The 16981-nt window shown below is 43.3% G+C and overlaps 1 protein-coding gene and 1 long non-coding RNA gene across 18 annotated transcripts in view; both read left to right on the forward strand.

Annotated features, from left to right (window-relative positions):
* The window catches only part of PHF21B (PHD finger protein 21B), a 206892-nt gene that overhangs the window by 117533 nt on the left and 72378 nt on the right, over window positions 1-16981 (forward strand). For 12 of the 17 annotated variants that reach the window (XM_043537846.1, XM_037914592.2, XM_037914558.2 and 9 more), the window contains one exon: window positions 12167-12481. The exons of the other annotated variants lie outside the window; for them this stretch is intronic. In XM_043537846.1, coding sequence (XP_043393781.1) covers window positions 12167-12481 — 315 coding nt within the window. The remainder of the gene's footprint in view (window positions 1-12166; window positions 12482-16981) is intronic. 17 annotated transcript variants of the gene reach the window in all.
* LOC122464016 lies at window positions 294-11178 on the forward strand. Its single transcript, XR_006287850.1, has 2 exons — window positions 294-852; window positions 1131-11178. It is a non-coding gene; the product is annotated as an uncharacterized LOC122464016 (long non-coding RNA).

Here is a 16981-nt window from a genome sequence, read left to right on the forward strand (position 1 = left end):
CCCTCCTCTGAGGCCCCTGCTCACTCCATCCCCCTTCCCTCCGTCGCTTCTCCCCAACCTTTGCTCACTTGCTCATTTTCACCAGACTGGGGCAGAGGGTGGGGGTGCGGGAGAGGCGAGGGCTCTGGGTTAGGGGTATGGGCTCTGGAGTGGGGCCAGGGATGAGGTGTTTGGTGTGCAGGAAGGGGCTCCAGGCTGGGGCTGAGGGGTTTGAAGTGCGGGAGCGGGTGTGGGGTGCAGACTCTGGGAGGAAGTTTGGGTGTGGGAGGGGACTTGGGGTGCAGGCTCCGGTCGCGCTTATTTCAGACAGCTCCCGGGAAGAGGCGACGTCCCTCCGGCTCCTAGGTGCAGGGGTAGCCAGGGGCTCTGCGCACTGCCCTGTATGCAGGTGTCACCCCCGCAGCCTGAGGTGGGGGCAGCGTGCAGAGTCCCCATGTCCACCCCTGTGCCTAGGAGCTGGAGGGACATGCTGACCGCTTCCAGGAGCCGCACGGAGGCTGCCTGCCCTGCTGGCGCTGCGGCCAACCAGACTTTTGGTGACCTGGTCAGCTGTGGTGACCGGAGCCACCAAGGTCCCTTTTCGACCAGGTGTTCCTGTCGAAAACTAGACGCATGGCAACCCTATCCAGGGCCTTCCTTGCATGGTAGAAGATGCATCATAAATTATTGTAATGTAGTGTATCCTTGGTTTGGGGGAAAATCTGTCAGATTTACCAGTCCACCCCATTTCTTCCCATGATGGTGGGTCCCTGGAGAGCCAGCACAGATGAGCTTTCATGTGGAAAGAAGGAGGAGCACCGTTCCCCCCATTCTCTGTGTTCTCCGGCCAGATCTGCACTCTGAGAATCAGAGGTAAATGTGGGGCTGTAATCCCTGATCCTTATCTCCACAAAAGTATCTCAGATTTCCTCTGCTTTATTATATTAAATAAAATTAGCAAGAGAGATTAGAGAAACAGCAAGATAATACCATACCTTTGGATTGCCAGTCATAATCCAGATGGCCAAGACAGAGTCATGTGACCTAAACTGGGTTTTAATAATAAAGAAATAACACTTGACAAACACTAGCTAATTAATCCTCAGAATACCTTTGTGAGGTCGGAACCTATTATTATCCCCATTTTACAGATTGGGAAATTGAGGTAGAGAGGTAAAATGACTTGCCCAAGGTTGCAGAAGAATACGCTGTCAGAGATGGGGTAGAAGGACCTGATTCCACTCCTGTTTTCCGAAGAGAGCTCTCTCTAAATTTTGCAGCAGGATCTATGGCTTAGGTTCTTTTCTGCACTGAGATCCTCTCAGCGCAAGTTGGGTGGAACTCCCTGGTTATCATGGTGTATCTGCCCTATTTCCAGTTACCTTTACAATGGATTCTGCCGCTCTGATTTGTGACAGCGGGCAGTGATTCCTGAGGTCACTGATTTAGGTGCCTGGTTGTGGATTTAGGAGCTTAACTTTAGGCATCCAGTTTGGGTTAAAGTGTTTTTGTTCGCATCTCCCAACTCCCACCTCCTCTTGTTTTCATCAAAGCCATACTTTGGAGAGTTGGAAAATGGTTTGTAATGCTGATTGGAGCAGTATCATAATAAAATGCAAATATGCCTGAAGTTTGAAAACGGTCATTGTTTCACACTAACATATTGTAACCATAAATGCTGGAGCTCTTGAAATAAAATGTGCCTATAGGAGTCCTGTCTATATGTGTTTTGGGGGTTTGGGAATGAGGCAGGTTTCTGTTTTCTTTGCAACTTATCCAATATTTCTGATGGGAATAGTTCACAACTAAAGCTGTGCCTTCCTTTGGGGGAAACACACCATTTAACTTCTCTCTTCTTTATATATATACCAAGGAACTGATGTTTTGATCCCCTGAGAGGCCCATATCTGTTCACTGCATTTGTTCATTTCAGGAAAATTCTGTAGTAGCTGAAAAGAGAGTTTGCTTGGTTTATTGTGTGTCAAACCTTTATGCTATAGCAATGAAGATATGCATTCACAAATTCAATTTTGAGGGGGGAGGAAGGGATCAGAGAAGGATGATCAGGTCTTAGGGGGAAAAGAGATTCAATAGCTAGCATATCTGAAATTAGATTTTAGAAATTATTGTTTATTTTTAAAAAGGTCTCAAGGTCTTGGGGAAAGTAGATCAGTAGGGAGCATATTTAAAATTAGATTTAATAAATTACTGTAATTTATTACTATTTTTAAATCACATGCAGCAACATCCCTGTTTACCCTGCTTGATAATAGAGGATAGCGCATTTGTAAGTAAAACACACAAGCCTGTGAACTCATATCTTGGGTTGGAAACATGAGGATGCAAACTTTAATGAAATTCAGACATTAAAATACTCAGCGAGGCAAAGAGTGCATGTCTACAGAAACAAAGGGAGTTAGGATATCAAGAAATGTGGGCTTTGAAGCCATTTAGCAAGGCCCTGGATTCCATGATTTATCTAAAAGCCATGAGATGCACCTCTTAAAAAATGCAAATATCTGCATTGCATCTTGTAGCTGTAATGAACAAGTCTTTCACAAAATAGAAACATTCAGCTAGTTCTGGGGCACTTACTGTGGCTTCATATGCTGTGCTGCATGCTTGTGCCCTTTAATCACGATGCCTTTTGTTTTTTCAAAACTTAAATGAGATGCACATGAATGTTTAAATGGTGTACACTCCAGTTTTGTTTTATTTAAAAAAACATGATTAAATAAGCCAATCAAATGCAATCCTCTCGAAGGCTGGGGCATGGTAAATCATGGAAAGCTATGAAGCTGGCAGCCACAAAAGTATGTAAATTTCCTGAGCTGCTAATCGCATGTAGGACTACAGCTTTAGGTTACCAGAAGACCCATGTTACCCAGTGGGGAGCAATTTAAAACACCACAGGGTCTGTTGAGGGAGAATGCCTGTATGCATGCAGATGTATATTAATGAGCTCAAGCTAAAGTTTGCTTTTCTGTAAATTAGGGCTTAAAAGAAGGAAACATTTTAAAGCATTTCATAGATTTTCAAACTAGATATAGTATGTCTCACTGGTCTTCACTATGGGACTGATCCAACCACTGAAGTCAACTGAAGGGTTATTATTAGCATCAGTGGGCTTTAGATCAGGCCTTATCTTAATATTTTCACTGTACTAAAGTTTTTTTGCTGCGATTAAGGGAAAGAATAGTGATCTGTTCATCAAATAAAATCCAAATCAGTCCATCACCCTCAATGAAGATTTTTAGTATAGGCTTACACATATGTGCGTGAGTGTATATAGATTATATTTTGGTTAGTCTGGATTGCAAGTTACAAAAGATCTGTTTCTGACAGGAAAAAAATAGGTAATTAAAAGGAGTAAGAGACAAAATGCCAGCTTGTAGATTTGTTTCCCCTGCAGAAATAGGCGCCCCTGTTAGATTGCTCTTTCTTGATCTGATGTAACAAGAACAGAGAGTCAGCTGTGAATCAAGCGCCTTGTTCTCATTTCCTTGATCATTGACATGGTTTGAGAGAGAGACAGGAGGAGGGATTATTTGTGAGGTTATTAAAAAAAAAAAAATCCAGCTGCCCCTCCTCCTCCCCTCTAAAATGCAGAGATAATTCTAGAACGTTCCATAATATGAGTTTGACGTTTCTCATTAAATATCATCCTCACTCCTTATTTGTTAAAAAGTGCTTTTTACAAGTCACTAAGCAGATAATTTGAAGCTCTGATGAGTGAATTGCCAGTTAGCAATTCAGTGGGAAGTACATTTTTATTTTATTTTTTACCCAGCAGGCTGTGTAATGGTTATAGAAATTAAAGGATAATTGCATTTAAGTGAATTTATGCTTTTACAATCCCACTGTTACTGTTATTAGAATATTTACCACTGTTGAAAATTCTCTCTTCACGTAGACCTGCTAATTCTTCATTCCCAACCTCTGCTGGAAACTAGCCATTTTGAGAGTTTTAGTTGTATCAGATTGACATAAGGGCTAGTTTTTCTGGTGATTTTAATTATTACCCATTACAGTGCCTTTGCACTTAGGTTTCATTTGCGACAGCATTAGGTTCATTCATTTAAAGTTTACATTAGAAATGATCATTAATGACTTTTTTTTCCTTTATTTATGGTTTCAGATTAGGTGCTACATAGTCCACATTTAAAAAAAAACCTCTGAGAAATGTCTTTCTCATTGAGAGATTAAAAGTAAATTTGGTAGTGTACGACGTTTAGTTTCTGTACATGGCAATATACTTCTGCAATATATAAAAATTGCTGATGTGTAAAAGTGCTTCGTAATACTTGTAAAACAGACTTTTATTCCTAACGAAGAGCTCTACTGGAGAGTATCTTAACACAGATCAGAGCTAGTCAGAGCATAGAGAGCCATTATACCTAAATACAAAGGCTCATTCATTATTTGTTGGGTGTTTGTTGTCTCTCTTAATTAAAGACATGCTGGAAAAAAAGGTTTTACAACCTCTTTAGTTTAAGAAGAGAAGACTCAGAAATAGTGAGCCATTTTAATTAATTGATTATTTTTGTGGGGGGAGTCCCTACTCCTCTACTCCAGGCAGCATTTGTCATCCTTTGGCAGGAATGACTAATTTCCTTCGAAATCTCCAATCTGGAGTCATATAGAGTGGCTTCCATTCCCTCCCCCACCCCCAAAAGCTTCTGGTGTTCTGTGTTTGGGGAAGGGAGGGGAGGAAGGTTATATGTTTCTGACCTGCTTTACTGCTTTTCATCTGAAAGTAAATTAATAGACACACTAGATTCCCCTCTACTGTGCTGATTGGATCCTTGTGCCGATTAAATATTGCACACTGATAGAGGGATGCTGAAAGCACTCAGCTGGTAATATGGTATGTACATCAGTGGTACAATAACTGACTTTCAGGTTAACGTCAAACAAAAACCCAGTTTGCTACAGTTTTGATTAGAATGGGTTTTTGCTTTGAATGTAAATCCTTGTGCCCTGCTGTAGTGATGGCTAATTAGCAGAGATCTGATAGAAAAAATGAATGGATTCTTATTTCTAATGACAGTAAGCAGTAAGTTGTCAAAAAAAGGGGAGGGGGAGAAAACAACACACAAAAGGAGACCTTTTTTTCAATAGCGACCATACTTTGTGCCTCAACACACAAACCTTCCTTCCGTTGTACCTTCCTGATCTGTTTTCTCCAAAGGGCAGTTCTTGTTTGACCAAGGATCTGTCACGGCTCTAAAAGTTTATTCCTGCTTTCCATACCCTATGACAGTTCTGTCAGGGTGTTTTTGGATCTATATTCAAGTTCTCATCAGATTTTTCTTTTTCCTGCTGATGAATGCTAGGAGCCAGGAGACAATTCCAGTGAAGTCACTACTGCTTTCCTAAGTATCTATCTCTTTATCTCTCTATCCATAGTTCTTTCTGCCTCATATTTGTCTCCCTTATGCTCTTCAGTCTCTATCGTGGCACACTTGAGAGGGCTGTGATTGGCTCTTGCTTTGTGGATCAGTAAGCAGAAAGAGTGTTAACTCCTCAGTGGTGATGTGCTGGAGTGGGCTCCCTGGGGCCCCGTGGTAAAATTGCAACACCAAATTAAAGGGAAGGTTGGATGATCTCCTGCCTCTGATGGAGTTCACCCTCACTCTCTGGATGCTGTTAAATCATCCCTCCCAGTGATGACCTATCCTTGGGGTTCATTAAAAATACTTCTGTAGTGCAATTCCCCCCCACCCCTTTAGAATGAACCAGATTGCACCAAAATGGCAGGTTGTTTAAAAAATCAAATGGGAAGGAGAGGCTATCCCAGACTCACCTACAAATGCCATTACCCCAGTTCAAATTACAGAAATTGGACAAAGTGCTATATTATCAATAAACTATGGTTCAGGAACAGAGTGTAAAATGTTCCCATCAAAGTTATGGATATGACAGAGCATTTTTAATAATGGGGAAACCAAATAGATCCTTCAGTTCCTCACCCTTCCACTCTGTGAGGACAGCAGCCCTTGGTATTTGGGGTTGTTCACAGGCACAGAGGATATATTTTTATGGGAGCCCGTTGTTGAAATATTGGTAGCACATCATCAATCCCACCTAAGGCCCTATTCCTGCAAATACTTGCATAGATGTATACATCTATTCATGGGAGTAGCCCTATTCACTTCTCTCGGCCCTGATCTACACTAGGACTTTAGGTCAAATTTAGCAGCATTAAGTCGATGTAAACCTGCACCCGTCCACACGATGAAGCCCTTTATTTCGAATTAAAGGGCTCTTAAAATCGATTTCCTTACTCCACCCCTGACAAGTGGATTAGCGCTTAAATCGGCCTTGCCAGGTCAAATTTGGGGTACTGTGGACACAATTCAACGGTATTGGCCTCCGGGAGCTATCCCAGAGTGCTCCATTGTGACTGCTCTGGACAGCACTCTCAACTCAGATGCATGATTGCCATTGCTCTGACGCAGGGAGGGGCGACTGACGACATGGCTTACAGGGTTGGCTTACAGGGAGTTAAAATCAACAAAGGGGGTGGCTTTACATCAAGGAGTATTTCAGGCAGGACTTCACGGAGGGTTCCAATAAGAAACGGTGCACCTAAGTTATTGTTCTTATTGGAACAAGCAGGTTGGTCTGGCCTCTGATTGATACATGACTAGATTTACCTTGCTGCACCTTCTCTGTGAGTGACTGCAGTGTGACCTAGAGGAATGAGTCCCCTAGATGGGGGGCGGGGTTTGCAAATGAGTACAAAACAAATCTGGTCTATTTCTTGTTTTGATACACTCTATGTTTTACATCTTTGACTGGCAGCAGATGGTGCAGAAGGACTACATGCCATCCACATCTCATGGCTACTCGGCAGAAGATGGTACAATAGGACTGCTAGCCATCCTCATCTCTTGCCTGCCCGGCAGAAGATGGTACAAGAGGACTGCTAGCAATCCGTATCGCCTGCCTGCTCACCATAAGATGGTTCAATAGGACTGACTGCAGTACTAAAGAGAATGACCTGATCAAGTCACTCCAAATTTAGTCCCTGCGCCCATGTCTGCCCAGGCGCTCCTGATCGACCTCACAGAGGCGACCAGGAGCACCTCGGACATGACGATGACGGCTACCAGTCCTACTGTACCGTCTGCTGCCATAAGGCAAGGCGTTGCTGCTGCTGTGTAGCAATGCAGTAACACATCTGCCAGCACCCAGGAGACATACGGTGACGGTTACCTGAGCGGGCTCCATGCTTGCCGTGATATGGCGTCTGCACAGGTAACTCAAGAAGAAAGGCGCAAAACGATTGTCTGCTCTTTCTTTCATGGAGGGAGGGAGGCAACGGGGGCCTGACGATATGTACCCAGAACCACCCGCGACAATGTTTTAGCCCCATCAGGCATTGGGATCTCAACCCAGAATTCCAATGGGCAGCGGAGACTGCAGGAACTGTGGGATAGCTACCCACAGTGCAACACTCCAGAAGTCAACGCTTGCCTCGGTACTGTGGAAGCACTCCACCAAGTTAATGCACTTAATGCACTTAGAGCATTTTCTGTGGGGACACACACACTCGAATATATAAAACCGATTTCTAAAAAAACAACTTCTATAAATTCGACCTAATTTCATAATGTAGACATACCCTAGGGCTACTTCTTTTCGTAAAGTTATGTAGGATCATAAGTGTTGGCAGATCAAGGCCCAAATGAATAAGGGTCATTGCTCACAGCTGGGTATCAAAAATGGCAATTGGAAACACATTGAAAAGCATATGAAAATGCATACTGTTACCAAAACCACAAATCTTGAAACATCCCATATACTGTGGTTATTGCCAGAATAAGCATGTGCTTGTGGTCTGTCACTGTTAGAATATTAAAGAGTCAATTGTTCAACTGAGTTTTATTGTGAGAACTGAGTAAATTAACAGAGGTCAAGACCCTCCTCTCTGAGGGAATCTCTATTCAGCTATCTCACATGCAGTGCCTTAGGTTTGTGGCAAATATTAAATTATTAATTGGTAGGCCTTCGCTTTGGTTTTATAATAGGTTACCATTCTTCTGAGAGCTTGACAAACTCTCATACGCAACATTTTTCCTTCTAGGCCAGCTCAGGAAAATAATAGATGTTGCTCTGGAAACAATTGCAATTTTTCATAGCAAAAGTGCATTGTCAGACAATATCATTCTGGAAGGATTACTGGAACAAAGTCTACGTCTAAAGCAGAAGTGGTTACAATATAGACAGCAATGGGCAGTGAATTCTAAGTCCCTTTTATACAGGTCACATCTTAGTTTGGAAACATTAAGGTTTGTTGGCAGGCTTGTTGTATCAGTTTAAAGTCACTGCCATAGGGGAAGATAATCAGTAGCACAGTATATGTTTTAGAATTTGATCACATTCTTATTTAACAATCTGCATAGGTACATGTGTAGATTACTATTGATATACACGGCACATCAGACCTTGTAAGGTTACCAAAAAATGATGTAAACTACAGCAGAGTAAAAGTGGAGAAACTGAAATCTTAACTTACAGTGAATGGTAATATCAACTCCCCAACGCGGGTGTCGGTGCATGTTTGTTCCAGCATCTGTACTGAGACACAATAGCTATTTGCTTTTGCCTGTGGCTTCCGAAAGCAGCATTCTTCAAATCCATCTCTCTCCCCTATTCCCTTTTCTTTAATATGAAACTCAGCAATCTGTTTAATAATTAGCATCTGAGTAGCAGGTAGGAGCCTCACTTATTCCAAATGTCCAGAAATGAGAGTAAAACTCTTGCATTCCTGTTTCCCCCACATCCTACAAACCTTTATGAGCACAGACCTCTGTGGAACACAATTTTTTGCATTTAAAAACAAACATAAAGGGTAAAGCTATTTTGATACATTTGGGAAAAAAATATTAGCACTGCTTTGTATAGTTGAAATCTAAGAAGAGGAATCTGCCATGTAGAATACAGAAAATCATAAACAAGCAGCAGCTTTCCAGCACACTGAAGTGTGTTTGCATGTGACTGGCATACATATCTCAAACTCCAGTTTGCCTCTGGCATCCTGCAGTGAAAATGAAAGTTGTGCTGCTATTGAAAAGGCGCTGCTTCAAAACTGGTGTATTGTGGGGAGTGATATGTGTAGATGAGAAGCAGTGTGCTGCTTTCCAGCATTTAGAGCCAATATTTTTTTTGGCTCCCCTATTATGACCGTACATGTTTTTGACTGTTATGCCCAAAGCATGCTTAGATTCTTATTATTCATCATTCCAAAAGTGTCAGAGAATATGTTATGCTGACTGATTCCCAAAATGCAGATTTTGTCTCTTTTAGAAACAAGAATATTCTTAATTAATTTGGCAGAAATATAATACAGCAAATGTAGGTTTTGTTGGGGATTTTTTTAACCTCTCATACTACACTCTATTGTTTCTGCCAAGATGCCTTTATCAGCACTTCCTGGGGTATAACATTTAAAAAAAAGGTTCTTTAAAAAAGAAAAACCATATGGTTTCTATTCTTTTACCAAAAGAATCTAAGTGAGATGTTTTAGTGTTATTAGATGCATTTTGCATGGAAAATGCAATCAGACACAAATGAAAAATGTCACCTCTTCCAAACAGGTGAGTTTAGCTTTCTGAAACTAATCTTCAGTATCTACCACTCAGATATGTTTCCACATCTAGCTTCTAAAATTCATGCCTTTTTAAACAAATAATTTCAGTATATTCATCATAAGAAGTATTGTTTTGTCCACTTAGTGGAAATATTTGGAATAAGTTGGTTGGTTATTTCAGGTTTATGATAGTGGCAACATTCTTCTCTGCATTTACGTTTCTTAAGGATAGAAGTCAAAACTTATCCTTAAAGGGGAATACAAATATCCCTTTAACAAGGAAAAATTCAGAGGGGTCAACCGTAAGAACCACTTAATGTTTGCTCTGAGTTAGAATTTAAAACAAACAACAAAACTAATCATGTTTCAGCTATTTCTGGTGCAGATATACAAATAGGCATTTTCATCAGTTTATTATGAAAAATAGTGTCAGAAAGAAATTATTAATATGTCTCTCAGTGGGATGTGTGGGTCACCATGGAAAATAAGGCTGATATTAATGTGAATAAAGGAACAGCTAAACATTTTTAATTGTACACAATTTCTGCTTTGTATTGTCTCTATTCTTCCCCTTTGCAGCAAGTTGAAAAGCAATTATTGAGTATTAAACTGTGTAAGGAAAGTATCCTGCTTGCTTCTTAACTTGCTTTTGTTTCCACTGTTGTTCCAAATACTGCATATCTTCAGTTTTGCTTGTTCTGTTGAATTGAGTCAGAGAAAATTTAAAGTATTCTGGTACCTTTTTAAATGTTATATGAGGAAAACAATGAATGTCCGTACGCTTATCGTGAAAGTATATAGCAGAACAGCATATTTGTACGTTTCTGTGATGTGAAGTTTCCTATCCTGGCAATCTAAATATTGGGAACTTCTTAGGGTAGACATTAAAATCCAGTTATAAAATATGACAAACAAGTAAAATGTAGATGCAGGGGACGTATGCTGCTCTCACTTACACTACTGGAAATCCTGGCCCCATTAAAGTAAATAGCACACGGACACACAGGCAGCTGTGAATTGAATTGAATAGAGTGAGGATTTCACCTCCCCCCCACCTCTATTTATTTCTAAGTAACAGATTTATATTGTTGTAACTGAAAGCAGAATTTTGCCCATGGTCTCCATTATGAGCTTTTCATGATATATCACATATGATATAAAATGAAACAATATTACTGCAAAGCTGCAGTCTTAGTCAGAAAGCTGTATCTTACTCTGAATATGAGTGATATATTTAATACAGCTAAAATGAGATAAAGATGAAAACAGGTTTGACACAAGTCTCTTATATCCAGTACTCTGGCAACTATAAAGGCATGAGTATGTCAGCAGAACATGGAATAGTAGAAGACAACCTGATCCAAAAGAAAGTAGCTATTTATAAGTTCTCAGCAATATTAATACCTTTTGACAACTGTGACATTTTTATATGCCTTAAAAAGTAACAGGTTTTTTGGCTTTCACTAGAATGCCTGACCCCAATAGCTTGAAAAATAATGTAAGTTATTTTAAAAAATCTTAAAGAAAACACACATTTAAAAAAATGCGGTGACAACATATGGAAAAGTAAAATGTGTAAATCCTGGAGGAAATCTGAAGAATTGGGAAACTAAAAAGTGTAGGGTGAGACTGGAAGATGTAATGTGGTTTGCAGTGTAATGAAAGATGACAGTTTGAAAATACTGGCTAGCCTGCTCTGAAATCTTTTTATCAATTATTATTTATCACGTGTAGTGATGTAGCCACTAGTCACGGACCTTGTGCTCGGTGCTGTCGAACTACACAACCAAAACCCCTTCAGAAGGTGATTCAGGAGGAATTAAGACAGGTTTCAGAGTAGCAGCTGTGTTAGTCTGTATCCGCAAAAAGAAAAGGAGTACTTGTGGCACCTTAGAGACTAACAAATTTATTTGAGCATAAGTTTTCGTGAGCTACAGCGATGCATCCGATGAAGTGAGCTGTAGCTCATGAAAGCTTATGCTCAAATACATTTGTTAGAAAGAATTAAGCAACTCCCTCCCCTCTTCCCCCCAAACAAACAAACCCACCGGTAAAAATCCACTTTAACAGGTAAAGAATTTGATCAGACAAATAAAAAGCTACACTACGCCAGCGCGTTGTTAACAGCAACCTGGGGAGGGGGAAGAGAATGATACTAAAGATCTGGCCAGCTCGCCTTCATCCTTTCAGAAATGCTAGCGATGGTAGCCGCTGGCTCTGGGTCTCTGTTCTCTCCTGGTGCACAGCCCGGCTCCGGGAGCATGAGGTAGCCCTGAGGCAGACGGCACAGGCAGCCAGGCTCTCGGTGGGGCGCCCCCGGCTGGAGCAGGCGGCAGTGGCAGGCAGGGCTGCTCCGGGTCAGGGCTCCGTAGGGAGGGGGCAGTGCCGCCTCTGGGCTGCTGCCGCAGCGCCCGGGCAGAGCCGGGCTGGCTGCAGATGTTGCCATGCGCTCGCGGCGGTGCCAAGGCGCCCCTCGGCTCCTCTCCGCCCCGGGCCGGGCCGGGGGCCGAGGGGAAGGGGATTGTGCCGCTGCGGGGTCAGGGCCGGTGGTGACGCTCGCGCTTCTCTCTCTCCTTCTCCCTGTGGCAGAAGCTGGCGGTGCGGAGCTGCCCCGCGGCGGTGCTGGTGGGAAGCGGGGGCAGCGGAAACACCAAGCCCGGCGGCGGGGTCCCTGCGCTTCTCAAAGCGCCCGCCGGCGGCGGCGGCGGCAGCCAGAGCCAGAGCCTGGCCATCTCCGTCCTGCCGGCCAAGGCGCCCATCGCGATGGTGACCGCGCACATCAACGGGGGGCTGGGCTGCAGCGCGGCCGGCGTGGAGCCCCCGCAGAGCGCCCCCATCAACCTGCAGACCACGGCCAAGCTGGTGACCGCCCGGAGAGCGCCCGAGCTCGGCTCCCGCTCCCAGGTAGGAGTCGCAGGCGGCCCCCGCTGCGCCGCGCTCTGCCAGCGGCGGGCTCAGCCGGCTGCCTCCGCCGAGTCCGCGGGGCGGGGCGGGGCGCGGGGCCAGGGGCGGGGCTGCAGCCGCTCTGACTGGGGGCTCTGACTGGGGGGCGGGAGGAAGGGGCGGCCGCGTAATCCTGCTGGCTGGGGAGGGCAGGGGTGAGGCAGCGGGGAGAACAGGGCAGGGGTGAGGCTGCGAGAGGTGTGTGGCGTTGGAAGGGGGCCCTGAAGTGGGGAGTGCTGCTGGAGAGAGTAGGGCTGGTCTGTCACAGTGTGGGTAATGGGAGGAGGAGAGGGAGCATAGCAGGGCGCTGAAGTACAGGGAGAGGGGCTGTCTGACTGGTCTGAGATGAGGAGAACGCCTGCGGGCTAATATGACTTGGGGAACAGAACCATGGTGGAGGAAGGTAGCGCTGCCTGGGCTGAGCTGGACAGCAGAGGCCAGCAGGAGTACGGTGCAGGTCAAACCCTAAATTACTGTTGTTTCTGTTTTAAATTTGTTTTCTCCAGTTTGTTTGTCCTCCATGGCACTTTTTTCATGTGTAAGGAAACAGATTTTTAAAAATAATTAATTTTAAGAGATGTGGTGGTGCTCGGCTACTCTGTGTGCCTGTTCAGCCTGAACAGAGACAGGGAGAGATGGAGCCTTCTGAGGAACTGATGTGATTGTCCCTCATGGCACAAGTGTTTCACCTTTCTGGTGTGACAGTGTGGTTCTTCTACCTAGCAAGGTTCAGGTGAGAAACAAGCAGAAACAAAATGTATATGAGCTGACATGCTGCCACGCTGTTTGTTGTACTCTCAGGGCAGTTGGTAGGTTTTCCCATAGCGTTCATTTAATTGAAACACTGCACAGATGTTAAGGAAGAGTTTGCAGAACAAGAGAGAAACCTGGCCTGGTCACTAGAAGCATCCTCACGTCCAAAAACCAAACAAATCACATTGTGGGAATTCTTACGCCAATAAAAGCATATCAAAACAGGGTGAAATGACACTAACAAAGCCTCAGATAAGAGAAAAACAGTAAATGCAAAGTCTGTGCTTTAAACCTGGTGAGATAAGGATGTGAGTTATTACCCTTCGCTCTTATAAGTCAACAGACTCCAGGCTAGAGTGAGGACCCAGTCAGTCCCTGTGAAGAGTGGGAGAGCAGTGGGGTCTGCAGCTACAAAATTCCTTTCTGCACAAAAGGTTATCAGGAATGTCTATTCCCATACCCTGACCTCTCCTTACCCATTACAATCCCAGCAAAGGCTACTCTTAGAGTCTCTTACCAGGGTGAGAGAAGAATAAAATGTGAACTAGAGGAGATATCCTTCGAGAGTCAAACTATAATTGAAGGCACGTGTAAAACAAAAGTGATGCTGGAAAGTCTGAAACTCTCTGAAGTCTATGGGCTGTGGAGCATCACCACAAATGCTGTGGAGAGAATGCCCATCACTTCGCATATTGAAAGACAACAAACCCAGTTGAGTTAACTCACTGATTAGCAAATGGGAGAGCATGTCAGTCCACCTTGGGAACTAAATCCTTCCCTTGTTTATTCTCGTACAACATCATTGACTTTAATAGAGTTAACAGGCTCTGGCAGCAGGGAAAGGGTCTGGCTGCTCCCCACTGCGAGAGCCCTTACCTGCTGCTGGAGACTTTCACTTCACCAGGGAAAGGTTTCAGGAGATAGGAGTCAGCAGGACCCTTCACTGCTATAAGTAGCAGTGTAGACGTGAGAGGCACTGTTTGGTCATGGAGAGCCTGCAGGGTCACGTGTGTAGGGCACTCTACTTGCCTAAAGTGTGTCTCGCTGTCTACAACTGCCATTTATACCCATGCTAGCAGGGTATAAACACTCTACACATTGCCATAAATGTAGACATAGCCTTTGAGTAGTGGGCTTGTGAACTGGTCACCTCTGGCAGGACCTAGGGTTCTTAGAAGGGAAGAATCTTTCCTGGTAAGACTTGTAGCAGCTACAATAACCCCAGGGCTGCCTGCATCCCCCTTCAAAGGGAAGGTTGGCCCTGCCCATCTTCCATACCAGATCCCATTGTGTTTCCCTGTGCAGAGCAGCCCTATGGAACTCTGTTCTGTGCTGACAGGGAGTGTTCACTTGCTCTATGATCTTCCAAACCAGTATTTGTCCCATAGTTATTTATTTTTCTTTCTAGAACAATTTCATTTCAAGCTGAGGTTTGCTGTAACCAGAATAGCAATGGGAACATTGCCCTACATTTGGGACTTGCATTTGCTTCACTGTGTTTGAGCTCTTGCTAAGTGGCCTTCACTGTACAAAGTTTCTTACAACTTTAGTTGTATGATTCTGCATTTCTGATTTGTCAAAAATTTACAGTAATAGAAAGCTATACAATAGCAAGGCTGTGTAGCACTCAGGAGATACACTTAATACTGTAGTATTTACATCCCTTTGAATAAAATATAGTTGACAGGCATGAATAAAAACAGTTACAAATATTAAAAATGAATATATAAAAATGTAAGTTACCTTTGGACCTTGGTTAGTGTGAATGATTGCCACTTCTCTAACAGAATTAAATTGTTCTATGATTCTTTTTTTCTCCAGTCAGAAAAGCCTAGAAAAAGGTCTATTCTTGTTTTACATGCAGAAATTTTGATTCTGTTCCAGAGTAGGAATTTTAGATCAATAGCAATAACACACACCTTAGTTACCAATGTTAGAGCCTCACTTGAGGGTGTCACTATTGGTAGAGTAACCAATGACTACTTCCTTTTTTTAATGGCTCTGAAAAGCAGATTTTCTTTTGAAATGTACAAAGATTGTGAGATGGGGTATAATGACAGCCTTCTGCTGCCTGGGTTAGGGAGGCAAGCTGATAGCAGTAAATGAGATTACTGGCATAGTGCAGTTTTTCCCTCTGTGTCTGCAAAATATGGGAAAGGGCAAGGGCATGAAATATAATGCTATGAGTTTCTGAACATTGGTTTCTGCTGGAAATCATTTAAGGGGATCAGCATGCATGCATGGTCATCTTGAGTGGTATCTAAAGGGGATGAAATGCTAAATGAAACTCAGCAGAAAAAATGGGGCATAAAACGATAAAAAGACCCCTTTCAACCTAGACATGCAATTTTTAAATATAGATAGGATTAAATATAAGTACATTCATTATAACATGTCTGTTTGCACGGCCATGTGTCAGCACTTCCATCATAGGCCCTGGTTTTCCCAATATATTTTAAAATGATTTAGAGACATTATTGATTGTCAGAGAAACAAAATCTACTTAAAACTGTCTAGATAAATATGTGCACAATAACCTTTAAAAGATTCTTTAGACTAGAGATTTAGTATACAATTTATTCCAAAGTAATGGGGGGCCATATAAGTATCATAGATTAACAGATTTTAGAGTAAGCCCCTCAATTTGTTCATTTTATTTCTGTTTCCTAGTCTTGCCTCCACTTTTGGTTTGAAAGCAGGGGCTGGGCTTATTTTGCTGGTCAGGCATGAGGCACAGTAGATAGAAAGCTAATAGTGTCCCATCTGCTGTGGTGGAACATTGCATCAAGTAAGAGAAAATTCCTCCTTTGCAACCTCCTCTAAACAGCCAGGTTTTAGGCCAGAGGGGATCTCAGCAGCTAATGTGGGAGAAGCATAAAAACTCTTGGCTGATGGGAGAACAGGAGGAGCAGACAGCTCTTGGGATCGCAAGCGCTGCAAGTGGAGGGAGGGAAAAATACAATTGGACAAATCACCTAGCCATTTCTTAAGAGCCACAGAGAGGTGGGGGGAAAGGTCTTCTGAGTAGCCCCGTCATTAAACCCCTTTGCCGCCAGAATTAGCTCTTGCCCTGGTAATATATGCTGTATGCTCCTCATGCACCTATTGTAACTCGCAAGGATATCGAGAATTAGAGAAGTTGGCTGCAGGAACATTCAGCCGCTGCCCTAAGGAGCTGGCTCTTCACAGCAGTCCCAGTCTAAGGCTGCTCACAGGGTGGGACTCTGCCCCTACCACTCTGCACAATGCTTAGAAAACATCCCAGCAAGACAATAGACCCCATCCCTCCACACAGTATTAGTGCCTACAAACACAATTGCTGACACACTGTCATGGCTGATTCCCCACTCTGGCACTTTGAGTGCAGAAGGTAGGGGCCCACAAGGATTCTAAAAATTAATACTGGCCACTCCATACTTGTATTAAACTCCCAAAGTTACAGCTTCTCCCTAACTTTGGATGGGTAGGTGCTTCCACCACCCAAGTGCAAAAACCCCTTTGAGGGCCCAGGAAGGTGCACTTGGGAATTCCTTCCTATGGGGTACCCTCAAGACCTTTCACCTCCCCTCCCCCTGGGGAAGAGCTGAGAAAGAAAACAAAGGAAATCAGCTGTTGCCACCAGCTAATTAAACAACATATGCCCATACCTCTTAAAACGCAAAACCCCAATCTGGTTCTTATAAAAGGTACATTTTATTTAAAAAAAAA

This window comes from Chelonia mydas, chromosome 1 (assembly GCF_015237465.2).
Source record: "Chelonia mydas isolate rCheMyd1 chromosome 1, rCheMyd1.pri.v2, whole genome shotgun sequence".
Classification (NCBI taxonomy): Eukaryota; Metazoa; Chordata; order Testudines; family Cheloniidae; genus Chelonia; species Chelonia mydas.